At 45.4% G+C, this 25,180-nt stretch overlaps 1 protein-coding gene across 1 annotated transcript in view; it reads left to right on the forward strand.

Annotated features, from left to right (window-relative positions):
* The window catches only part of NDUFA9 (NADH:ubiquinone oxidoreductase subunit A9), an 86,457-nt gene extending 64,189 nt beyond the window's left edge, over positions 1-22,268 (forward strand). The window contains exons 9-11 of the mRNA XM_063928491.1: positions 9,746-9,841; positions 13,571-13,637; positions 21,997-22,268. Coding sequence (XP_063784561.1) covers positions 9,746-9,841; positions 13,571-13,637; positions 21,997-22,167 — 334 coding nt within the window. The 3' untranslated portion in view covers positions 22,168-22,268. The remainder of the gene's footprint in view (positions 1-9,745; positions 9,842-13,570; positions 13,638-21,996) is intronic.
* Positions 22,269-25,180: the final 2,912 nt, after the last annotated feature.

Here is a 25,180-nt window from a genome sequence, read left to right on the forward strand (position 1 = left end):
TCATTAGGAGCATTCCCTGTGTGTCTGCTGTGTGTCGGTACGTGTGTGTCGACATGTATGAGGACGATATTGGTGTGGAGGCGGAGCAATTGCCAAATATGGGGATGTCACCTCCTAGGGGGTCGACACCAGAATGGATGCCTTTATTTATGGAACTACGGGATAGTGTCAACACGCTAAAGCAGTCGTTTGACGACATGAGACGGCCGGACAATCAATTAGTGCCTGTCCAGGCGACTCAAACACCGTCAGGGGCTGTGAAACGCCCTTTGCCTCAGTCGGTCGACACAGACCCAGACACAGGCGATGACTCCAGTGGTGACGGTGACGAATCAACCGTATTTTCCAGTAGGGCCACACGTTATATGATTTTGGCAATGAAGGAGGCGTTACATTTAGCTGATACTACAGGTACCACTAAACAGGGTATTATGTGGGGTATGAAAAAACTACCTATAGTTTTTCCTGAATCAGAAGAACTAAATGACGTGTGTAATGAAGCGTGGGTTGCCCCTGATAAAAAGCTGATAATTTCAAAGAAATTATTGGCATTATACCCTTTCCCGCCAGAGGTTAGGGAGCGCTGGGAAACACCTCCTAGGGTGGACAAGGCGCTAACACGCTTATCTAAACAAGTGGCGTTACCCTCTCCTGAGACGGCCGCACTTAAAGATCCATCAGATAGGAGGATGGAAAATATCCAAAAAAGTATATACACACATGCAGGTGTTATACTACGACCAGCTGTAGCAACTGCCTGGATGGGCAGTGCGGGGGTAGTTTGGTCAGAATCCCTGATTGAAAATATTGATACCCTGGACAGGGACAATATTCTACTGTCGTTAGAACAAATAAAGGATGCATTTCTTTATATGCGTGATGCACAGAGGGATATATGCACACTGGCATCACGGGTAAGTGCTATGTCCATTTCGGCCAGAAGAGCTTTATGGACGCGACAGTGGACAGGCGATGCGGATTCAAAACGGCATATGGAAGTTTTGCCGTATAAGGGGGAGGAGTTATTTGGAGTCGGTCTATCAGATTTGGTGGCCACGGCTACAGCCGGGAAATCCACCTTTCTACCTCAAGTCACTCCCCAACAGAAAAAGGCACCGACTTTTCAACCGCAGCCCTTTCGTTCCTTTAAAAATAAGAGAGCAAAGGGCTATTCATATTTGCCACGAGGCAAAGGTCGAGGGAAGAGACAGCAACACGCAGCTCCTTCCCAGGATCAGAAGCCCTCCCCGGCTTCTACAAAAGCCTCAGCATGACGCTGGGGCTTCTCAAGCGGACTCGGGGACGGTGGGCGGTCGTCTCAAAAATTACAGCGCGCAGTGGGCTCACTCGCAAGTAGATCCCTGGATCCTGCAGATAATATCTCAGGGATACAGGTTGGAATTAGAGACAGATCCACCTCGCCGTTTCCTGAGGTCTGCTTTACCAACGTCCCCCTCCGAAAGGGAGACGGTGTTGGAAGCCATTCACAAGCTGTACTCTCAGCAGGTGATAGTCAAGGTACCTCTTCTGCAACAAGGGAAGGGGTATTATTCCACTCTTTTTGTGGTACCGAAGCCGGATGGCTCGGTAAGGCCTATTCTAAATCTGAAGTCCTTGAACCTGTACATAAAGAAGTTCAAGTTCAAAATGGAGTCACTCAGAGCAGTGATAGCGAACCTGGAAGAGGGGAACTTTATGGTATCCTTGGACATCAAGGATGCGTATCTCCACGTTCCAATTTACCCCTCACACCAGGGGTACCTCAGGTTCGTTGTACAAAACTGTCACTATCAGTTTCAGACGCTGCCGTTCGGATTGTCCACGGCACCTCGGATCTTTACAAAGGTAATGGCCGAGATGATGATTCTTCTTCGAAGAAAAGGCGTATTAATTATCCCATACTTGGACGATCTCCTAATAAGGGCGAGGTCCAGAGAACAGCTAGAGATGGGATTAGCACTGTCTCAAGAAGTGCTAAAACAGCACGGGTGGATTCTGAATATTCCAAAATCCCAGTTAATGCCGACAACTCGTCTGCTGTTCCTAGGGATGATTCTGGACACGGTTCAGAAAAAGGTTTTTCTCCCGGAGGAAAAAGCCAAGGAGTTATCCGAGCTTGTCAGGAACCTCCTAAAACCAGGAAAGGTGTCTGTACATCAATGCACAAGAGTCCTGGGAAAAATGGTGGCTTCTTACGAAGCGATTCCATTCGGCAGATTCCACGCAAGAATTTTCCAAAGGGATCTGTTGGACAAATGGTCAGGGTCGCATCTTCAGATGCACCTACGGATAACCCTGTCTCCAAGGACAAGGGTGTCTCTTCTGTGGTGGTTGCAGAGTGCTCATCTATTGGAGGGCCGCAGATTCGGCATACAGGATTGGATCCTGGTGACCACGGACGCCAGCCTGAGAGGCTGGGGAGCAGTCACACAAGGAAGAAACTTCCAGGGAGTATGGACGAGCCTGGAAACGTCTCTTCACATAAACATTCTGGAACTAAGAGCAATATACAATGCTCTAAACCAGGCAGAACCTCTGCTTCAGGGAAAACCGGTATTGATCCAGTCGGACAACATCACGGCAGTCGCCCATGTGAACAGACAGGGCGGCACAAGAAGCAGGAGGGCAATGGCAGAAGCTGCAAGGATTCTTCGCTGGGCAGAGAATCATGTGATAGCACTGTCAGCAGTGTTCATCCCGGGAGTGGACAACTGGGAAGCAGACTTCCTCAGCAGACACGATCTTCACCCGGGAGAGTGGGGACTTCATCCAGAAGTCTTCCACATGCTGGTAACCCGTTGGGAAAGACCAATGGTGGACATGATGGCGTCTCGCCTCAACAAAAAACTGGACAGGTATTGCGCCAGGTCAAGAGATCCGCAGGCAATAGCTGTGGACGCGCTGGTAACGCCTTGGGTGTACCAGTCGGTGTATGTGTTTCCTCCTCTGCCTCTCATACCAAAAGTATTGAGAATTATACGGCAAAGAGGCGTAAGAACGATACTAGTGGTTCCGGATTGGCCAAGGAGGACTTGGTACCCGGAACTTCAAGAGATGATCACGGAAGATCCGTGGCCTCTACCTCTAAGGAGGGACTTGCTTCAGCAGGGTCCCTGTCTGTTTCAAGACTTACCGCGGCTGCGTTTGACGGCATGGCGGTTGAACGCCGGATCCTAAAGGAAAGAGGCATGCCGGAAGAAGTCATTCCTACTTTGATTAAAGCAAGGAAGGAAGTAACCGTGCAACATTATCACCGAATTTGGCGAAAATATGTTGCGTGGTGCGAAGATCGGAGTGCTCCGACGGAGGAATTTCAACTGGGTCGATTCCTACATTTCCTGCAATCAGGATTGTCAATGGGTCTCAAATTGGGATCTATTAAGGTTCAAATTTCGGCCCTGTCGATTTTCTTTCAAAAAGAATTGGCTTCAGTCCCTGAAGTCCAGACCTTTGTTAAGGGAGTGCTGCATATACAGCCTCCTGTGGTGCCTCCAGTGGCACCGTGGGATCTAAATGTGGTTTTGGACTTCCTAAAATCTCATTGGTTTGAACCACTAAAAAAGGTGGATTTGAAATATCTCACATGGAAAGTGACCATGCTTCTAGCCCTGGCTTCTGCCAGGAGAGTGTCAGAATTGGCAGCTTTATCTTACAAAAGCCCATATCTGATTTTCCATTCGGACAGGGCAGAACTGCGAACTCGTCCGCATTTTCTCCCTAAGGTGGTGTCAGCATTTCATCTGAACCAGCCTATTGTAGTGCCTGCGGCTACAAGTGACTTGGAGGACTCCAAGTTACTGGACGTTGTCAGAGCATTAAAAATATATATTGCAAGGACAGCTGGAGTCAGAAAATCTGACTCGTTGTTTATATTGTATGCACCCAACAAGATGGGTGCTCCTGCGTCTAAGCAGACGATTGCTCGTTGGATCTGTAGCACAATCCAACTTGCACATTCTGTGGCAGGCTTGCCACAGCCTAAATCTGTAAAGGCCCACTCCACAAGGAAGGTGGGCTCATCTTGGGCGGCTGCCCGAGGGGTCTCGGCATTACAACTTTGCCGAGCAGCTACGTGGTCAGGGGAGAACACGGTTGTAAAATTTTACAAATTTGATACTCTGGCTAAGGAGGACCTGGAGTTCTCTCATTCGGTGCTGCAGAGTCATCCGCACTCTCCCGCCCGTTTGGGAGCTTTGGTATAATCCCCATGGTCCTTTCAGGAACCCCAGCATCCACTAGGACGATAGAGAAAATAAGATTTTACTTACCGATAAATCTATTTCTCGGAGTCCGTAGTGGATGCTGGGCGCCCATCCCAAGTGCGGATTATCTGCATAAGTTGTACATAGTTATTGTTAACTAATTCGGGTTATTGTTAAAGGAAGCCATCTTTCAGAGGCTCCGCTGTTATCATACTGTTAACTGGGTTTAGATCACAAGTTGTACGGTGTGATTGGTGTGGCTGGTATGAGTCTTACCCGGGATTCAAAATCCTCCCTTATTGTGTACGCTCGTCCGGGCACAGTACCTAACTGGAGTCTGGAGGAGGGTCATAGGGGGAGGAGCCAGTGCACACCACCTGATCGGAAAAGCTTTACTTTTTGTGCCCTGTCTCCTGCGGAGCCGCTATTCCCCATGGTCCTTTCAGGAACCCCAGCATCCACTACGGACTCCGAGAAATAGATTTATCGGTAAGTAAAATCTTATTATCTGTGCTAAGTGTAAAAAAAAAAAAAAAAAGCTAACAGATTCCTCCATGTGTGAAGCATGTGCTTCAGAGGTTACGTTACTTAATCCGTTCCAAGACGCTAATTTTCCCCCCTGGGCGGTAGCGCTCACAGGAACCATCTCACAATTACATAATGAGGTGTCTGCTTTACGAAAGTCGGTTAAGGAGATTCCTCAAAATGATGTACTTTCTATTGCAACAGATCCACCGTGGGTGGCAGGTCTTCTCTCTCAGGACGAAGCTGAAGAGGACGAACGTGAGTTGGGCGAAATTACTGTCCCAGATGAAGTAGTTCCACAGGAACCTTCTCAGGGGGTTGAAACTCTTAGTTTAGCTATAAGATAAGTTTTGAACACTTCCGAGACTACGACACCAGATTCACCATATACTGCTTTATTTGGTAGAAAGCAACGTTCATCGGTCACTTATCCATTTTCCAAGAAACTGGATGGTCAGCTGACGGAGGCTTGGAAACACCCGGACAAGTGGTTTCAGATGCCTAAAAGTTTTCTAAGTATTTATCCATTTCAGCTATGACGGATAAATGGGAGATGTTACCTCGAGTGGACTCCTCTCTATCCAGGTTGTCCAAAAAGATTGCATTACCTGTTCTGGGAGCAACTTCGTTGAAAGACCTGTCTGACCGGAAGCAGGACACCATGTTGAAGTCCATCTATTCGGCCACAGGTGTCTCGCTTAGACCAACCTTGGTGAGTTCCTGGGTGAACAAGAAAATGGAGCATTGGGCCACTAATTGATAAAGGACTTACAAGAGGGAGTTCCGTTAGAAGTATTGATCTTAGCGGAACATATTAAGGAATCAGCTATATACCTAGGAGAAGCGGCTAGAGATATCGGACAAGTTAACTTGAGAATCTCAGCAGCAACTATTGCAGCCAGAAGAGTTCTTTGACTTCGGTCATGGTAAGTTGACACTGAGTCAAAAAGAGCGGCGGAAGCACTTCTGTTTACAGGTGACATTCTTTTTGTAAAAGTACTAGACTCGTTAATTTCTCAGGCTACGGGTGGTACCTTTTTACCAACCCTTCCGCCGCCACCTAAGCACTTTTATTCTGGAATTTCCTTTCGTTCCACTGAGCCTTTTAGTGGATGTGGAAGAGCTACACCCTTGCGAGGTAGAGGTCGCTGCTCGTCGTCAAGACCCAAAGCCTGCAGAAAAGACTGTGGCATGACAGTCTCCCCTCCCACCGGGGCCCAAGTACGGCGACGAAACTTTCAGGATGCCTGGTTCAAGATATCGGACAATGCGTGCATTCGCAATATCATCTCCCAAGGGTACAAGTTAGATTTTGAATTTTTGCTGCCAAAGAAATATTTTACAACAAGTCTTCCACTTCTTCTGGACAAACGTTTGGCCCTTCAAGGTGCAATACAGTCCTTGGTAGAATTTGCTGTGTTAATGCCGGTACCCCTGCTTCAACTAAAGAAGGGTTACTATTCCAGTCTTTTCGTAGTACCAAAACCAGACTGTACTGTACGAGCAATTCTGTATCTGAAATCGTTAAATCAGTTTCTGTCTTATTACCGGTTCAAGATGGAGTCACTCAACTGAGTAATCTCGAGCCTGGAACCCAAGGAATTTATGATGTCTACGGACATCAAGGATGCATATCCACATTCCGATATGGGAACCACACAAAGCGTTTTCTCAGGTTCGCGATTCAACAGAATAATTTTCAGTTCAGAGCCCATTCGGTCTTTCCACAGCACCCAGGGTCTTTACCAAGGTCATGTTGGTGATGATTGCTCACCTCAGATCATTGGGAGTCACAATAATACCATACCTAGACAACCTCCTCCTCAAAGCTCCATCAGATCTCATTCTCCAGGAGCATGCTCTGTTAACATACAATGTGTTAGTGAAACACGGATGGATAATCAATTTTCGGAAATTCAACCTTCAGCCGTCACAGCGTATCTAGTTTCTCTGTGTGATCCTGGACACCAACGTCCAGAAAGTTTTTCTGCCTCAAGACAAAGCTCTGGGTATACAGAAACTGGTCCAAGCTATCCTCATGCAAGGCTGGTATCAGTCCATTTATGCGTTCGTTTGCTTGGGAAAATGGTAGCAGCTTTCGAAACTCTGGAGTTTGGTCATTTCCATTCACATCCTTTCCAGCTGGATCTGTTACATCAATGGTCAGGGTCGCATCTACACCTTCGACAGTTAGTTCGACTGACTCCAGAGACGCGACTTTCGCTTCTTTGGTGGCTCCAACTGCACAATCTGACTGTGGGCAGGCGTTTCGGTGTATGGGACTGGACACTCCTAACAACGGATGCCAGCCTCAGGAGATGGGGCGCGGTTGTGTTGGACTTCCATCTTCAGGGCCATTGGTCTCCTCAGGAATAACTCTTGCCAATAAATGTGTTGGAACTGAGCGCGATCTACAATGCGCTGGTAAAAGCGACCCAAGTTTTTCGATCCAAGGCGGTAAAGGTTCAATCGGACAACGCAGCTGCAGTAGCGTACATAAACAGGCAGGGAGGAACTCTTGAGTCACCAAGTGATGTGAGAGGTGACACGCTTTCTCCAGTGGGCCGAACGCAACGCTGTAGTCCTCTCAGCTGTATTCATTCCAGGAGTAGACAATTGGGAAGCAGAGTACCTCAGACGTCAGGATCTACATCCGGAAGAATGGACACTTCACCCAGAGGTGTTCGACGCTCTGACACAGCGCTGTGGGTGTCCGGAGGTGGATCTCATGGCATCCCGTCTCAATCATCAGCTTCCTCGATACATCTCCAGAATACGAGATCCTCAGGCGGAATCTGTAAACCAGGCATGACCAAACTGCGACCATCCAGCTGTTGAGAAACTACACATCCCAGCATGCCCTGACACAGCTTTAGCATTCTCTGATAACAAAACTGTCAGGGCATGCTGGGATATGTAGTTTCACAACAGCTGGAGGGCCGCAGTTTGGACATGCCTGCTGTAGACACTCTGGCCGTGACTTAGCCGTACAACCTAGTATACGTGTTTCCTTCGTTTCCTGTATTGTCTCGAATTCCCAAGAGAATCAAACTGGATTCAATCACTGTTATCTTGGTAGCACCAGATTTGCCTCGGAGAGCTTGGTTTTCAGACCTGCGCCTTCTGCTAGCGTATGATCCTTGGCCTTCTCCTCTGCGAACGGATCTACTCCAACAAGGGCCCTTCGTGTATCCTGATTTACCACGACTACTTTTAACGGGATATCTCTTGAGGCAGACATCCTAAAATATATAGATTGAGTTGTGCTGGACAGCTCTCTATCTCTTCATTACCAATGCTGCTGACTTCTCTGAAGCACTGATATAGATATGGACAGACAGAGCGCAGACGACTGGCTTACATTCTGGTTGCATTTTCTACAGGGTCAGCAGCCATTATCATTATTAAAACCCTTATGGCAGACATGCCATTACTTACAGCTAGGTTAAAGGAAGAGGTCGCTGTGCGCCGACCTGCTAGGATTCGCTGAAGGTGAATGCCTGGTCATGTGCTAAGCTGTCACTTTCTATGCTCTATATTTTGCACCCAGCAGACGAGAGAGTGTTGCCTAGCACAGATGTGTGATAGTCTTTTACAGGCAGGGCTGGCACAGGGGTGTGGTAGTATGTTACAGGCAGTGCTGGCACAGGGGTGTGGCGGTATGTTACAGGTAGTGCTGGCACAGGGGTGTGGTGGTATGTTACAGGCGGTGCTGGCACAGGGGTGTGGCGATATGTTACAGGCGGTGCTGGCACAGAGTTGTGGATGTATGTTACAGGCAGTGCTGGCACAGCGGTGTGGCGGTATGTTACAGGCAGTGCTGGCACAGCGGTGTGGCGGTATGTTACAGGCGGTGCTGGCACAGGGGTGTGGCGGTATGTTACAGGTAGTGCTGGCACAGGGGTGTGGTGGTATGTTACAGGCAGTGCTGGCACAGGGGTGTGGTGGTATGTTACAGGCGGTGCTGGCACAGGGGTGTGGCGATATGTTACAGGCGGTGCTGGCACAGAGTTGTGGATGTATGTTACAGGCAGTGCTGGCACAGCGGTATGTTACAGGCAGTGCTGGCACAGTTATGTGGCGGTATGTTACAGCTAGTGCTGGCACAGGGGTGTGGCTGTATGTTACAGCTAGTGCTGGCACAGGGGTGTGGCTGTATGTTACAGCTAGAGCTAGCACAGGGGTGTGGCTGTATGTTACAGCTAGAGCTAGCACAGGGGTGTGGCTGTATGTTACAGCTAGTGCTGGCACAGGGGTGTGGCTGTATGTTACAGCTAGTGCTGGCACAGGGGTGTGGCTGTATGTTACAGCTAGTGCTGGCACAGGGGTGTGGCTGTATGTTACAGCTAGTGCTGGCACAGGGGTGTGGCTGTATGTTACAGGCAGTGCTGGCACAGGGGTGTGGCTGTATGTTACAGGCAGTGCTGGCACAGGGGTGTGGCTGTATGTTACAGGCAGTGCTGGCACAGAGGTGTGGCTGTATGTTACAGGCAGTGCTGGCACAGGGGTGTGGCTGTATGTTACAGGCCGTGCTGGCACAGGGGTGTGGCTGTATGTTACAGGCAGTGCTGGCACAGGGGTGTGGCTGTATGTTACAGGCCGTGCTGGCACAGGGGTGTGGCTGTATGTTACAGGCAGTGCTGGCACAAGGGTGTCTGTTACAGGCAGTGCTAGGAGAGATGTTTGGTGGTATGTTAGATGCAGTGCAGGCACAGGAGTGTAATGGTATGTTTCCGGCAGTGCTGGCACAGGGGTGTGTATGTTGCAGGCAATGCTAGGAGAGATGTTTGGTGGTATGTTACAGGCAGCGCTGGCACAGGGGTGTAATGGTATGTTACATTCAGTGGCACATGTCACATTGCAGCATACACAGAGACCATCTCATCCTGCACATAATATAATCTGCTAAAAATTAGCAGATCTGATTCTTTCCTAGGAACTCTAATGTGCGTCAGACTCGTAGTGCTGCTTTGTAGTCTGTGTTCTAACAGTGACTTTCTCCATAATCTTCTCTTTAGGCCCCACCGATATCTTCTCCAGGACATGGTAAAATACATATTTGCAGTTGCTCATAGACCGTTGCTACAATACCCACTGCCTCGTCCCATTTATCAGTAAGTATATGTTGTAGAAAAGGACTCTTCACTCTTATTAGAACCTTACAGTTTTAATTTACTTTGGGTTTTTGGTGTTCCTAGGTTTTAGTTCATTCAAGGCTTTGACAGGGGAAGCAATGCACAGGGCGGAAAATTCACTTTAAGATGTTCCTTCGAGTTAGGGTGCCTATCATTGGAACAAAGAGGACATGTCAAAATACACATTATTTAAAATAAACATAATTTAAAAAAATCAATAAACGTTAAATGCACAGAATAAAAAGAAAAGACAATCAGAAAGATAAATTAGCACAGTGATAATAGTGATGCAGATAAATGTAAGAAAAAAAACAATGCACATAATGATTGAACAAAGAAAAAAATACTGCACAGAATTGAAAAGAACAGAATTATAAGAAGTGGTGTAATGGTTAGCATTACTACCTCACAGCACTGAGGTCATGGGTTCAATTCCCACCATGGCTCTACCTGTGTGAAGTTTGTATATTCTCCCCGTACTTGCGTGGGTTTCCTCCGGGTACTCCGGTTTCCTCCCACAATCCAAAAATATACTGGTAGGTTAATTGGGTCCCAACAAAAATGAACCCTAGTATGAATGTGTGTGTGTGTACATGTGGTAGGGAATATAGATTGTAAGCTCCACTGGGGCAGGGACTGATGTGAATGGCCAGATATTCTCTGTAAAGCGCTGCGGAATATGTGTGCACTATATAAATAATTGGTAATAAATAAATAAATGTAAATGGTGTAATGCACACCCCAAAAACTTGCTATTATGCCCTGGTATGACTCCCTATATCACTGTATAAACTGCTAGATCTCCCCATAGACTGAAGTTTTGCATGTTTTGTCCCAGTTAAAAAATGATTACATTTGGTTCTAACTTCTCTTTAGTTAATGGGGTAACACAAGTACATCATACTTATATGTGCAATACCTACATTCAGTACTGCACCTACAGTAAAACCAAATAATAATAATAATGTTATATAGCGCTTCACTCTAGTAGGACTCAACGGCGCTTTACAGATACTATGACAATATTACAGAGGTTTAGATATGCATAAAATACAGAAACTATGAATAAAATACAAAGGGCCGCCATCTTCGGTCATCGGTTCCAAGGATTATTCATCCTACCAACAATGGATTCAAGTGAGGCAGCCATTTTTGGTGCACTACATAGGATTATACGGGGCAGAATAGGCAATGCCTGGAACATATGACTCATAACTGGGGAGATAAATAATCCTAGGAAAGATCCTTGCTAACTTATCAGAAGCATGCTTTGTTTATTCTCCACAAGAGAGTAGCGGGTGAGGCAGCCATCTTGGGTGCACTACATGGGTTACACTGCAATTAGCAATACATGAAAATTTAGAGATGAACGGGTTTGGTTTTACCCGTATTTTCTTATTGGCTCTCGGATGTCATGTGTTTTGGTTAGCCAATAAGAAAAATCCAGAAAATCTGAACTGGCGTTAAGAACCGAGTAAATCCGAACCCGCTCATCTCTAATGAAAATAAGACCTAAAAGGGTAAAATGAACAGTGACTAACATGATATCCACTGCATAAATAGTTCAATGCCCTAGAACACAGGTTCTCAAACTCGGTCCTCGGGACCCCACACAGTGCATGTTTTGCAGGTCTCCTCACAGAATCACAAGTGAAATAATTAGCTCCACCTGTGGACCTTTTAAAATGTGTCAGTGAGTAATTAATACACCTGTGCACTTGCTGGGTTACCTGCAAAACATGCACTGTGTGGGGTCCTGAGGACCGAGTTTGAGAACCACTGCCCTAGAAAGTACCAGGTGAGGCATCCATCTAGGGTGCACTGCATAGGTTACAGTGGGCGGGATGAGCAATTCATAGAAGTGTAACATGCAGTGGGAAATTACAGAGTAAAAACTCAGTAGGTTGAAGTGGGCTGAGACACTGGGTATTGCCATTTTTGAGGTCATGAAAATTTAATTTTGCCCCTTTTGAAGTTAAATTGGCAGCTGTCCTACTGGGATTGTGTTGCATTTTTATGTTACTCCCATAGGTATAACTGGAATCCTAAGAATAACTTACATTGCTCACCTGGTCCTGTACATTTGTACTACATACAGTTTTACAATGTGCAGCAAAATGAATTGATGCAATCCACAGCTTAACATGATGAATATCTGATTACATCTTGCTATGACAGGAGACTCTGTGGTAGTTCTTAGATGTTTTCTTGCATGCCTAATGATCAAGCTGAATATTCATAAGACGGCAAGCTCATGGTGTTCTGATCACATCAGCCATAGATTTACTCCATGCTTACGTTCAGTACATGTTATGAGTCATTGTGTGCAGAAGCATTTGATAACAGCAATTTCTTTGCACGCTCCATATAGATTCATAAGAGGTTTACTTAGAAATACTTGTGCGTCCTAGTCGCATTGCGCTGTGAATAAGACGCATGTTCAACAAAAAGATGTCCAACGTTAGTGGGATTGTATGGGATCTGGTGTCTCACTCACGCCAGGCATCTCGTTCTGCTTGGTGTATTGAGGATAGATGTATGAGGATGCATCTTTACCTTTGTGGGGTTTTTGTTTTCAACCTAACTATGCTGTTAATGTTTTGTCGATGACTGGCTAAATGGCACTAGGGTGTCTGTATGTCACAGGTAAATGCTCTTTTGTAGGTTTTGAGTCCTAATTATTATTTTCAGATCACATGAAGTACAATAAAACTCATATAGAGTAATCTAATACAAGTTGAGTATCCCTTATCCAAAATGCTTGGGACCAGAAGTATTTTGGATATCGGATTTTTCCGTATTTTGGAATAATTGCATACCATAATGAAATATCATGGTGATGGGACCCAAGTCTAAGCACAGAATGCATTTATGTTTCATATACACCTTATACACACAGCCTGAAGGTCATTTTAGCCAATATTTGTAATAACTTTGTGCATTAAACAATGTGTGTACATTCACACAATATATTTGTTTCATATACACCTTATACACACAGCCTGAAGGTCATTTAATACAATATTTTTAATAACTTTGTGTATTAATCAAAGTTTGTGTACATTGAGCCAACAGAAAACAAAGGTTTCACTATCTCACTCTCTCATAAAATTCCGTATTTTGGAATATTTGGATATGGGATACTCAACCTGTAATAATATATACCAGTTGCATCATTTTTCCGACATCACTGTGTGTGTACTTAGAGATGCCATAGTTATCTCTCCCAAGTGTGATTTATACACTGACCTATATGCTTGCCAAGACACAGACATGCCCATGCGTTTCACCGGGATGCCATCATGTAACCGCCGCTTGGGATCCTGGCAGTCACCATGCCGACGCTGGAATCCCGAGCAATCACAATGTCAACAGTCAGTATGCCGACTGACAGGGACTATTCCCACTCCTTGGTGTCCACGATATTCTACTGTCGGGATCCCACCGCCGGGATCCCCTGTGCCGGCATCCCGTTACCAACCCGTTTCACCAACCGCAGCTGCTGCTGTCATTCTCTAATTTGATTGTATTAGACTTACTCACTTTTTAGGATTAAAAATCTGTTATTTTTATTTCTAACCTCTTGAACTACAACGCCTCCTTGGTTTTCTTGAATTTCAAGTGCATTCAGTATTGATTTTGGGCTTTTTATTATAATGTGTTGAAACCATTGACCAGAACCTATTCAATACTGTTCTCTCTGTTTAGTCTGATTGCAAAGTTCTTTGAGTTAAATCCGTTTGACAAATGGACAACGCGGGACAAAGTGGATCGAGTGAGTACAATAATATCGCCCTGTCCTCTACATGTATCATATATTTCTCCTGCAGGGTCCACAGGTTATCCACAGGATAACACTGGGATATGAGGTAGCGACAGCGGATTGGCACCAAATGATCAAAGCTTTCAGCCTCCCAGAATGCAACGGGCCCGTCCCTATATCCCGCCCTCTTGGCTCAAGCAATTTAGTTTTTTGTTTGGTGCCGACCATGGTCAATGGGCTGCTGGTTTTTAGCAGCCAAAAGTTTTTTTTATATTATTTTTATAGTCTTACTATATTGTTTCGAGCGTTCTTTCTAAAAAGCGTCTTATATATCGTGTACAGTGCTGTTTCGGCGGGCATCTGTGTAGGATGTATTAGCAAGTCCAGCAGACATTACCAGGCTGTGGATGGAGCACGGGAGAGGGTAAGGCATCGGTTCCGCTTAGTAGGGGAAACGCGAGACAGAGCTGCACTGTTTCGGGATGGAGACTACCGAACAGTCGCTAACGCAGTTGCCACCTTGAGTGCACCAGCGCTAGGCCTCAGAGATCATAGGCCCCAGGGGAGTAGTTTGAGGCCGCGATCCCTAGGGTTGATGACAGCAGTGGGGAGTAAGACGCTCCCTTGGTCGCCCCTCACCCCGGTTATGACCAGTCCTCTGAGTTTCTCGCCATGTACTAAGTTTCCGCTTCCGTCTGAGATGGTGTATTTAAAAGGACCCAGTCGCAGCATAGGCAGCTGTATGACTGGTTTGTCGGTGTTCACTTTGGCGTCTGTGTTCACTGTAGGTTCACGGACGATTGTGTACACTAACAGCGTCTGGATCCACTCAGCATTCACTAACATATTGATTGATCCTGGAAGCGGGATGAGTCTCCCTATATCCCACTCTCCTGAGCTGGGTGATACAGCACTAAGTCTCTATCTTTGGTACGAATAGTTGGATAAGTGCCTGATGCATATGAGTCTGTAAACTATTGCTGCTGTTTTCTTTCGCTGTACGATTGAATACGTTTAAACTCCTATAAAAGGTAATGCAGTAATATGTTTCTCCTACATACTTGAAATGTATCTGTAGTTGATTATGTGCTCGTATTGCTTATTATACTAATGTATAACCTGTTACTGCTTGCTAGTGTGATTTCTGACTTTACTATTTTCTGTCAATTTCTGTGTATTCCAATCCTCAATATTGGTGCAAAGCAGGGAGGGGTCGGATTGTATGTCACTTTAACGAATTTTAAAGTGATTGCATTCACAATTTGTTTAGTAACACTGTTAAAAGGTATATGATTTATTTATCTTGTCTGAAAGAGGCAAGGGTGAGGAGGATACACTCTCCACTGCAGCACCAACACTCATGTCATGTTTGTCTTGCAAAGCTGGGTTAACCTCTCAGGATTTGGTTCAAAATGGTTTATGTGCAAATTGTTTTAGCTTTCACCAAAGCCTCTTGAATAATCTGAGGCAGGCACAGGTTCAGGTTGAACCTCTATGGGCTACTTTTGCACAGACATTATCTAGTATAGCTGAGTGGATAATGCCAGCTCCTATACCAGGGATAGGTTACCCTTTACATGCAAAATTCCTCCTGGGGGTTATCACATCCAGTACAGGAATCGGCAGCCTCTCAACAGAAACAGGCTGAAAGGCCGGTGGTAAGTAAATCACATAGACATGAAACAACATCTTCACAGTCTACACTTGTTTCAGATGAGGACTTGTCGGAGGATGAGGACTCATCGCACTCCGCGTCTGCATACAGAGGCGAGGAGGAAGGCCTCAGCTCAGTGGACATTCCTGAGCTAATTAGTGCTGTGAAAGCCATTCTATCCTTAGAGGAGGCAGCATAGCCATTGTTAAAATCTAAGGCACCTGTGTTTAAACGTCCCAAAATAGTTAGGACTGAGTTTTCCGGGTCAGACCAGCTGACGGAAATTATGCAAGAGGCTTGGGTTACGCCCAGTAAGAAGTTTAGAATTCCAAGGAAATGGAATTCCCATTATCTTCCGGCTGGGGATTGTTTAAAAAGGGAGGTGGCTCCCAAAGTAGATACGCATGTCATTCGATTGGTGCGAAAAATCTACATTACCTCTGCCTTCAACATCATTAAATGGTGTCACGAATAGGAAAATGGGATTTTTGCTCTCTCGATGCCATTGAAAGGTCATCCTCCAATGCATCAGCCCAGGCTGCCACTGTTTTTGCCATCCAAGCCGAAGCCATGGCTGGTCTTATGATTGCCCCAGACAAGGAGAAAATGGTTTTAAGAAAACCATCTATATTGCACATATCAAACAGGCAGCTATTTTTATGGAAGAAGCAGCCTTGAATATGGGTACAATTGCCCCTCAGGCTTCAGCAGTAGCAGCTAGGTTTGGCTACGTACATGGAAAGCTGACTCAGAATCTAAGAAGGTTCTGGAGTCTTTTACCTTTTGCTGGAGATATTCTTTTTGGTAAAGAATTAAACAGTATTTTGGAGTCAGAAGCAGACTCCAAGAAAGTGAAGTTTCTTTCCACACATAAATCCAAGCCTAGATTTCCAGTGGCCCTTTCGTTCTTTAGGAAAAGCAAAAGGAAAGGGTTATGGCAAACGGTCTCAATCTGACAAGTCTGGTAACACTAAAAAGCATTGGGCTACCAGAGGGCTTCCAAATCAGAAGATAAACCATCAGCCTGATGGTGCAAGCCTCCACCTGGGGGACCCCAGGGTGGGAGGCTGACTTCTTCAGTTTGCACAGATCTGGCAGCAGTCTACCACAGATTCCTGGGTGCAAGAAGCGGTATCTCACGGTTATGCGTTTGCTTTCAAGAAACACCCTCTTCAAAGGTTTTCTTGTTCCTGCCAGTCTTCAGAGGAAACGAAGGCAAAGGCTGTGCAAGAGGCAGTTCAGAAGTGGCTTCAGTCAGGAGTGATAATTCCAGTTCCTCCTGCACAACGAGGACAAGGTTTTTATTCCAACCTTTTTCTAGTCCAGAAGCCAAATGGGTTGTTCCGGCCCATACTCAATCTCAATCTCAAAGTGCTGAACAAGTACATTTGGATGCGTCTTGTTTCTAATGGAGACTTTATGTTTCATTATTTTGGCCATGGAGCAGGAGGATTTTATGGTATCCCTGGATATCCAGGATGCTTACCTTCATGTTCCTATAGCACTGTCCCATCAGCGCTATCTCAGGTTTGCTATCCTCCAGCATCATTTTCAGTTTCAGGCCCTACAATTTGGACTGGCCACAGCTCCCAGAGTGTTCACCAAAATTATGGCAGGGGATAAGGATTTTTCCATACCTCGACGACTTATTAATCCTGGCGCAATCTCAGGAATTGCTTCAGTGTCATCTGCGGCAGACAATAGCTTGCTTGCAGAGACACGGTTGGCTCATAAAATGGGCAAAGGCATCCCTGGTTCCGTCACAACGGATGACTCATTTGGGGGCTGTGTTGGATTTGAGTCTTTGGAGAGTAATTTTACCTCTGAAGAAAATATCCAAAATTCAGTCAAGGATTCTGAAGCTACTACACAGTCTAAGGGTATCCATTCACACAGCAATGCATGTGATGGGGTTGATAGTGTCGACATTCGACATGGTGGAGTATGCTCAGTTCCATTCGAGGCCTCTGCAACGTCTGGTCCATTCCAAGTGGAATGGTTTTCATCAGACAATAAAATCGCAGACTATGGTCCTTCCTCTGGAAGTAAAGAGGTCATTAGCCTGGTGGCTTCAGGCATCCCATCTGGACAAAAGGATACCCTTTTGGATATCAGATTTGAAAATTCTGACAACGGATGCCAGTCTTCAGGGCTGGGGTGCGGTGTCAGGAAGGAGTTGCTTCCAGGGGCAGTGGACCAAGGAAGAGAGTTGCCTGCCAATAAATATATTGGAACTTTGGGCCATGTATATGGCACTGGCAAAGGACAGCCTTCAGGGGAAACCAGTCCAAATCCTCTCGGACAATGCAACAGCAGTAGCATACCTCAACCATCAGGGAGGAACTCGCAGCCAAAACGCAATGAAGGAGGTAACTAACACGTTAAGGTGGGCAGAACTTCATCATCCAGCCTTGTCCGCAGTGTTCATTCCGGGAGTCCTAAACTGAGAAGCTGATTTTCTCAGTTGAGACGCTGTTCATGCAAACGAATGGGCTTTTCACCCCAAGGTCTTCCAAATTCTGGTAAACAAGTGGGGGTTACCGGAGATAGATCTCATGGTGTACCATCAGAACAACAAAGTTCCTGCATACGGGTCAAGAACAAAGGATCCTAAAGCGATCTTTGTGGATGCCCTGTCAGTGAGATGGAACTTTTGTCTGGCCTGTGTGTTTCCACTTATCGCCCTGTTACCCAGGGTGATGCGAAAGGCAAAACAAGGGAGGGATGCCATGATACTAATAACTCCGGCTTGGCCCAGAAGACATCGGTACACAGATCTGCAGAGATTGTCAGTTGATCTCCAGATCTACTTGCTCAGGGTTCTTGCTATCACAAGCGCCTGGATCGACTGTCTTTGACGGCGTGGCTCTTGAGACTTTCATCCTGAAAGCAAGGGGATCCTCACAACAGGTAATTTAAACAATGCTCAGAGCAAGGAAACCTTCCTCAGCTCGCATTTATCACTGAATATGGCAAGCCTATATTCATTGGTGCAGTGACCGGAAATTTGATCCTAGGTCTAGAGTTTTCAGAGTGCTAGCATACCTTCAGTTGGGAATGGACAAAGATCTAAGAGTGGCTTCCCTGAGAGTGCAAGTGTCAGCGTTGTCTGTATGGTTCCAAAAGAAAATTGCTAACCTACAGGATGTGCGCACTTTTTTACAGGGAATGGTGCACATTCAACCTCCTTTTGTTCCTTCTACAGTGCCTTGGGACTTAACTTTAGTCCTAAAGGCTCTTCAAGTTGCCCCATTTGAACCACTAAAACAAGTGGATTTTAAATGGTTGACAGCTAAAGTTCTCTTTCTATTGGCTATTGCTTCAGCTAGAAGAGTTTCAGATTTAGGGGCATTGTTAAGTCTGATTTTTTTTTTTTATCCGGATAGAGCGGTTCTTAGAACCAAATCTGGGGATCTTCCCAAGGAGGTTTCTAAATTCCACCTTAATGAAGAAATTGTAGTCTCGGTCTTCCAGGGCCATCTTAAGAGCAGTGTAGGCCCCTGGGCACAGCAATGCGCTGGGGCCTCTAACCATCCTCCAGTGATAGGGGTAGGGGGTGCTATCAGTGGCAGCTTTGATGTACCACAGGCAGTAGGGGGTGTTCTATCTTCCACTCGGCATGTAAGACATAGAGCAGTAATTTTTGCTCATTACTCCTTTACTGAACAGATGAGGTTTAACTGTAGCAGGGGCATTGGGCTGAATGAAGGGGCCCCGGTACATGACTTCCAGAGTGGCGCTGGGTTTTTAATGGGTAGGGGTGGATAGTGGAGTGGGCTTAATATTCATAATTTTCTGGTGGGAGGGCAGCTTGCTTGACTGCAAATATATTAAGTTCCTGAAAATAGATTTCTAGGCTTTTAATGGGATAAAAAAACTAGAGAGTCCCACCTTTCAGTAGGCACTAGGGACTTGGGAATCCGAGTTCAGGAGCCAGAGCAATCCACCAAGGAAAATATAAAACTGCATACCAGGCGTGTGAAGCTGGAGCAGGGACCAGCTTCTTGAAGGCTGATATCTCTGGTTCTGGTCATAGTAGAGACAAGCTGCCAGTATCCACCAAAAGGGGAGATTTCCAGCTTTTGGTGTATAGCCATTTCAGAAGCGTACTCTCAAGCTGATCTCCCTGTCTCCGGCTAATGTCTCTGCTCATTCTACTTGTAAGGTAGGTCCATTATGGGCAGCACAGTGTGCTGTTTCCGCAGCATAGATATGTTAGGTAGACACATGGTCTCCATTAACACATTCATTAGACATTATGCCCTTGATACCTTTTGCCTCTCAGGACGCTGAATTCGGGCGAAGGATTCTCCTGTCCAATCAGGAGCGCTCCACCACTAAATTGCTTTGGGACATCCCAATATTATCCTGTGGATAACCTGTGGGCCCTGCAGAAGAAATACACGTTATGGTAAGAACTTACCGTTGATAACTGTATTTCTCCTAAGTCCACAGGGATCCCACCCTGACGCACCTGATTTGAGGATCCTTTTACTCGCTAACCTCTTCCTTCTTGTACGGAAGGGTGTGCATGTGTGTTCTTCTCACCTGATAAGGGCTCTTTATGATGCTCCTGCCTTGAGCTTTGGAAAAACAACTGATTTGCCTGAGTCAGGAGGCGGGGATATATAGACAGGCCCGTTGCATGCTGGGAGGCCGAAAGCTTTGACTGTATGGTGCAAATCCGCTGTTGCATCAGCATATCCCAATGTTATTCTGTGGACTTAGGAGAAATACCGTTATGAACGGTAAGTTCTTACCATAACATAAAATATATATATATATATATCAGCAAATAGAAAACCACAGCACTCGCCACCCCAGAAGCTGGGTGCAGTATCCGCACTCGCCACTAATGGGGTGGGGTGCATGTAGCCCATGGCCACCTACTCAAAAATATAGAAACAAAAAGTTCAGCACTCACCAAAGTGAGCTCACTTATCCTCACAACATCAATGAATAAATGATGGGGGTTTAGTTAGTGAATTGGCCAATGCACGGAAGCCTGCATACCGCTCCAAGGTACCCCACCTTCATGCAGGTCCTACACTATCACAAAATTAAAACCTGGCAACTGTATCACATAATATAACTGCAAATATGCCCACTTGGTGTAAGGTGTACCTGCCATGAACTGCATGGCTTTTAAAAGGTACACTCGTCACCTGACACTGGCTGATAAATTAGTGAAAGGCAGCTGACACAGGTTTAAGATAATTGGGGTGCATGAACAAAGTTTGTGGCCACAGTTAATGAGTTAACCAAGGATTAACCCTAAAATATACCAGCAAATAGAAAACCACAGCACTCGCCACCCCAGAAGCGGAGTGCAGTATCCACACTCGCCACTAATAGGGTGGGGTGCATGCAGGCTTCCGTTCATTGGCCAATTCACTAACTAAACCCCCATCATTTATTCATTTATTCATTGATGTTGTGAGGATAAGTGAGCTCATTTTGGTGAGTGCTGAACTTTTTGTTTCTATATTTTTGAGTAGGTGGCCATGGGCTACATGCACCCCACCCTATTAGTGGCGAGTGCGGATTCTGCACCCCGCTTCTGGGGTGGCGAGTGCTGTGGTTTTCTATTTGCTAGTATATTTTAGGGTTAATCCTTGGTTAACTCATTAACTGTGGCCACAAACTTTGTTCATGCACCCCAATTATCTTAAACCTGTGTCAGCTGCCCTTTAGTAAATTATCAGCCAGTGTCAGGTGACTAGTGTACCTTTTAAAAGCCATGCAGTTCATGGCAGGTACACCTTACACCAAGTGGGCATATTTGCAGTTATATTATGTGATACAGTTGCCAGGTTTTCATTTTGTGATAGTGTAGGACCTGCATGAAGGTGGGGTACCTTGGAGCGGTATGCAGGCTTCCGTGCATTGGCCAATTCACTAACTAAACCCCCATCATTTATTCATTGATGTTGTGAGGATAAGTGAGCTCATTTTGGTGAGTGCTGAACTTTTTGTTTATATATATATATATATATATATATATATATATATATAATATAATATAATATAATATAATTTTTTTTTAAAGAGCCACTAAAAGTGCTCACAAGTTTCAGGAGCCTGAATATCATCAGAACTGAATATAATTCTGGGAAAGTGTAATTGTGGATTCACACGGTCTCTGAATATCAACTGCCTGATAACAGAGAACAGTCGCTTACGTTACTGCGTAGCAAATGTAAATATGACGGTCCGCGGCTTAGATCCTGTTAAGATATGGGAACTCATACACTGATAATTGTGAATGTTATGAACAGCAGCTCTCTCTTATTAAATCCACTTCTGACCATTTCAATTTTCGTTCTGATCCATTTTAATGGTTTCCTTTTCAGAATACGTACTAATCATACGAGGGGATAAATGGGAAATACATATGTTTTACTAAACAGTTGGACATCTGGGATACAATTGAAACATTTTCCCATTTAAGCAGTACTATAAGTATCCAGTGATGTCACACTGGGTATCAATGGTTTTGGCCACCCCAACCTTGATGGGCAATCTGGAACTTAAATTTCCACAACAACTAAAAACAGCAGGTGGCCCCTTCTTATATTGCAGTAGTGGGAGATAAACCGTAAATGCAGCCTTGTATATAGTGTTACAAATCTATAATAAAAAAGCCTTTGCTCATTGTATATAGTGGTAAAGGTCGAACATAAGAGTAATAGCAAGTGTTGATGTTGTCTTCCCTAGTTCCACATTACAGACAAGAAGTTCCCTGATCTCCCCGGCCTAGAAGACCTCGGCATTGTTCCAACCCCTCTTGAGCAGAAGGCTATTGAGGTACTGCGCCGTCACCGTAAATACCGTTGGTTGGACGCCGAATTAGACGTGGTAAAGCCAGTCACCCCAGTGAACTATTAACGGCATTTCAGAGTATGAACCCAGTCACTTGTTCTTTATAAAGATGTGAGAATTCTGCATACACATCCCATGTACATAAATAAACTATTACAGTTGATGTACTCCGTGTTATTTATTTGCAGTTTTGCAATTTTGTTTTTTATTTGTTTATACATTTCTTTAAAAAAAGCAAGTGTAATGAAATTACTTAATTGTCTTACTTACTTACTTTACTTTCTTTATAAATTAGTAGCATGCTTGCTGAATAAAGGATGATGGTAAAATGGAGTATTTTGGGCACAGTTACCTGGTTGTCTGACTTTGGATATTGCTTCCATTCTACTTATTATTTCAGTGTGACTGCCCTAAATAAGACATGCTCTCTGTATACCACAAGCTTAACGGCTGTGGGTGAGATTTAACATAGTGTGGAGAGAGATAAAGTACCAACCAGTCAGCTACTAACTGTCATTTTACAGGCAGTCTTTGTAAAATGGCAGGAGCTGATTGGTTGGTACTTTATCTCTCTCCACACTTTAATAAATCTCCCCTGTGTGATTTACTGCTTATTAATGGGAGAAGATGAAATAAAAGTTGAACAGGCCATCTGTGTTAGGAGAGATATCTGAATGTTTGTGACAATAGCATGGGCAGATGGTATAATGGTTAGCATCACTGCCTCACAGTACTGAGGTCATGGGTTCGATTCCCACCATGACCCTAACTGTGTGGAGTTTGTATATTCTCCCCGTACTTGCGTGGGTTTTCTCCGGGTACTCCGGTTTCCTCCCACAATCCAAAAATATACTGGTAGGTTAATTGGGTCACAAAAAAATTAACCCTTACGTGACTGTGTGTACATGTGATAGGGAATATAGATTGTAAGCTCCACTGGGGCAGGGACTGATGTGAATGAGCAAATATTCTCTGTAAAGCGCTGCGGAATATGTGTGCGCTATATAAATAACTGGTAATAAATAAAATAATAATAGCACGAGTAACATAGCATATTAAGCTGCTGTAGTTGTAGTACCCGCTCTGACATACAGGTGGCAATGCAGAGTAATCTTTAACCATTGCTTATTACGTGAATGTACAAGATTGTTCTCTCTTCTCTAGAAGAAAGGATTGGAAGAAAATGAAATTATTGCTGCTGTTAGTGATTATCTCATACACTCTCATACGTTCAGCTAGGGTTCCCCCTCCTATAGAGAATAGGAGGAAGCAGTACTAGCCAATTTAATGAGGAGGATGATAACGGGAAAGACAGGCTGTTTTGTAAATGTTGTGTAGAGAATCCCAAGCCCTAAGCAGTCAGTACAATAAACCCCATGCCTGTATTTGTCAGTCTCTGAGGGGGCGGTGAGTGTAGACCTTTATTTAATAATGCGTCATGATTTAAGTGTTGTTAAGACACTTTCTTCCCCACACAGTGCAGCCTGGAGTAAAAGGGGAAATCTCCCTGCAAATGTCTGCAGGATTGAATTATGGGGGTAATTCAGATCTGATCGCAGCAGCAAATTTTGTTAGCAATTGGGCAAATCCATGTGCACTGCAGGTGTGGCAGATATAACATGTGCAGAGAGAGTTAGATTTGGGTGGGTTATATTGTTTCTCCTACGTCCTAGATGATGCTGGGGACTTCATAAGGACCATGGGGATAGACGGGCTCCGCAGGAGACATGGGCACTAAAAAGAACTTTAGATATGGGTGTGCACTGGCTTCTCCCTCTATGCCCCTCCTCCAGACCTCAGTTTGATACTGTGCCCAGAGGAGACTGGGTGCATTACAGGGAGCTCTCCTGAGTTCCTGAAAAGAAATAATTTTTGTTAGGTTTTTTATTTTCAGGGAGCCTGCTGGCAACAGGCTCCCTGCATCGAGGGACTGAGGAGAGAGAAGCAGACCTACTTAACTGCTAGGCTCTGCTTCTTGGGCTACTGGACACCATTAGCTACAGAGTGAGTCGGAACGCAGGTCTCTCCTAGCTGTTCGTCCTGGAGCCGCGCCGCAGTCCTCCTCACAGAGCCGGAAGATAGAAGCCGGGTGAGTATAAGAAGAAAGAAGACTTCAGAGGCGGCAGAAGACGTCAGATCTTCATAGAGGTAACGCTGAGCGCCATTGCTCCCACACAACACACACACAGCAGGCACTGTAAGGGTGCAGGGCGCAGGGGGGGCGCCCTGGGAAGCAATTTAAACCTCTGTTCTGGCTATATAGGACATATATGGGCTCTACACTGTATAGTCTAACATCCCCCGCCAGTTTTAAACGAAATTGAGCCGCTGAGGGGGCGGAGCTTGATCCTCAGCACTCACCAGCGCCATTTTCTCCACAGCACACCGCTGAGAAGCTGGCTCCCCGGACTCTCCCCTGCTGAACACGGTGGCGGAGGGTTTGAAAGAAGGAGGGGGGGGGGGGGGCACATAATTTGGCGCAGTGTTATATATTTAAGAAATAAAAGCGCTATCTGGGTAATTTTTTTCCCTGGGTCATTGGCGCTGGGTGTGTGCTGGCATACTCTCTCTCTGTCTCTCCAAAGGGCCTTGTGGGGGAACGGTCTCCAGATAGAGAATTCCCTGAGTGTGTGGTGTGTCGGTACGCGTGTGTCGGCATGTCTGACGCAGGAGGCTCTTCTAGGGAGGAGGTGGAGCAAATGAGTGTGGTGTCTCCGTCGGCAACGCCAAAACCTGACTGGTTGGATATGTGGAATGTTTTAAATGCAAATGTGAATTTATTGCACAAAAGGTTGGACAAAGCTGAGTCCAGGGACTGTAGCCCTGCCTTTCACTATGTCACAGGGACCTTCTGGGTCTCAAAAGCGCCCACTATCCCAAATAGTAGACACTGAAACCGACACGGATTCTGATTCCAGTGTCGATTACGTTGATGCAAAGTTGCAGCCAAAATTGGCTAAAAGTATTCATTATATGATTATTGCTATAAAAGAGGTGTTGCATATCACGGATGAACCCTCTGTCCCTGACACGAGGGTCCACATGTTTAAAGAAAAGAAACCTGAGGTAACCTTTCCTT

This window comes from Pseudophryne corroboree, chromosome 6, assembly GCF_028390025.1.
Source record: "Pseudophryne corroboree isolate aPseCor3 chromosome 6, aPseCor3.hap2, whole genome shotgun sequence".
Lineage (NCBI taxonomy): Eukaryota > Metazoa > Chordata > Amphibia > Anura > Myobatrachidae > Pseudophryne > Pseudophryne corroboree.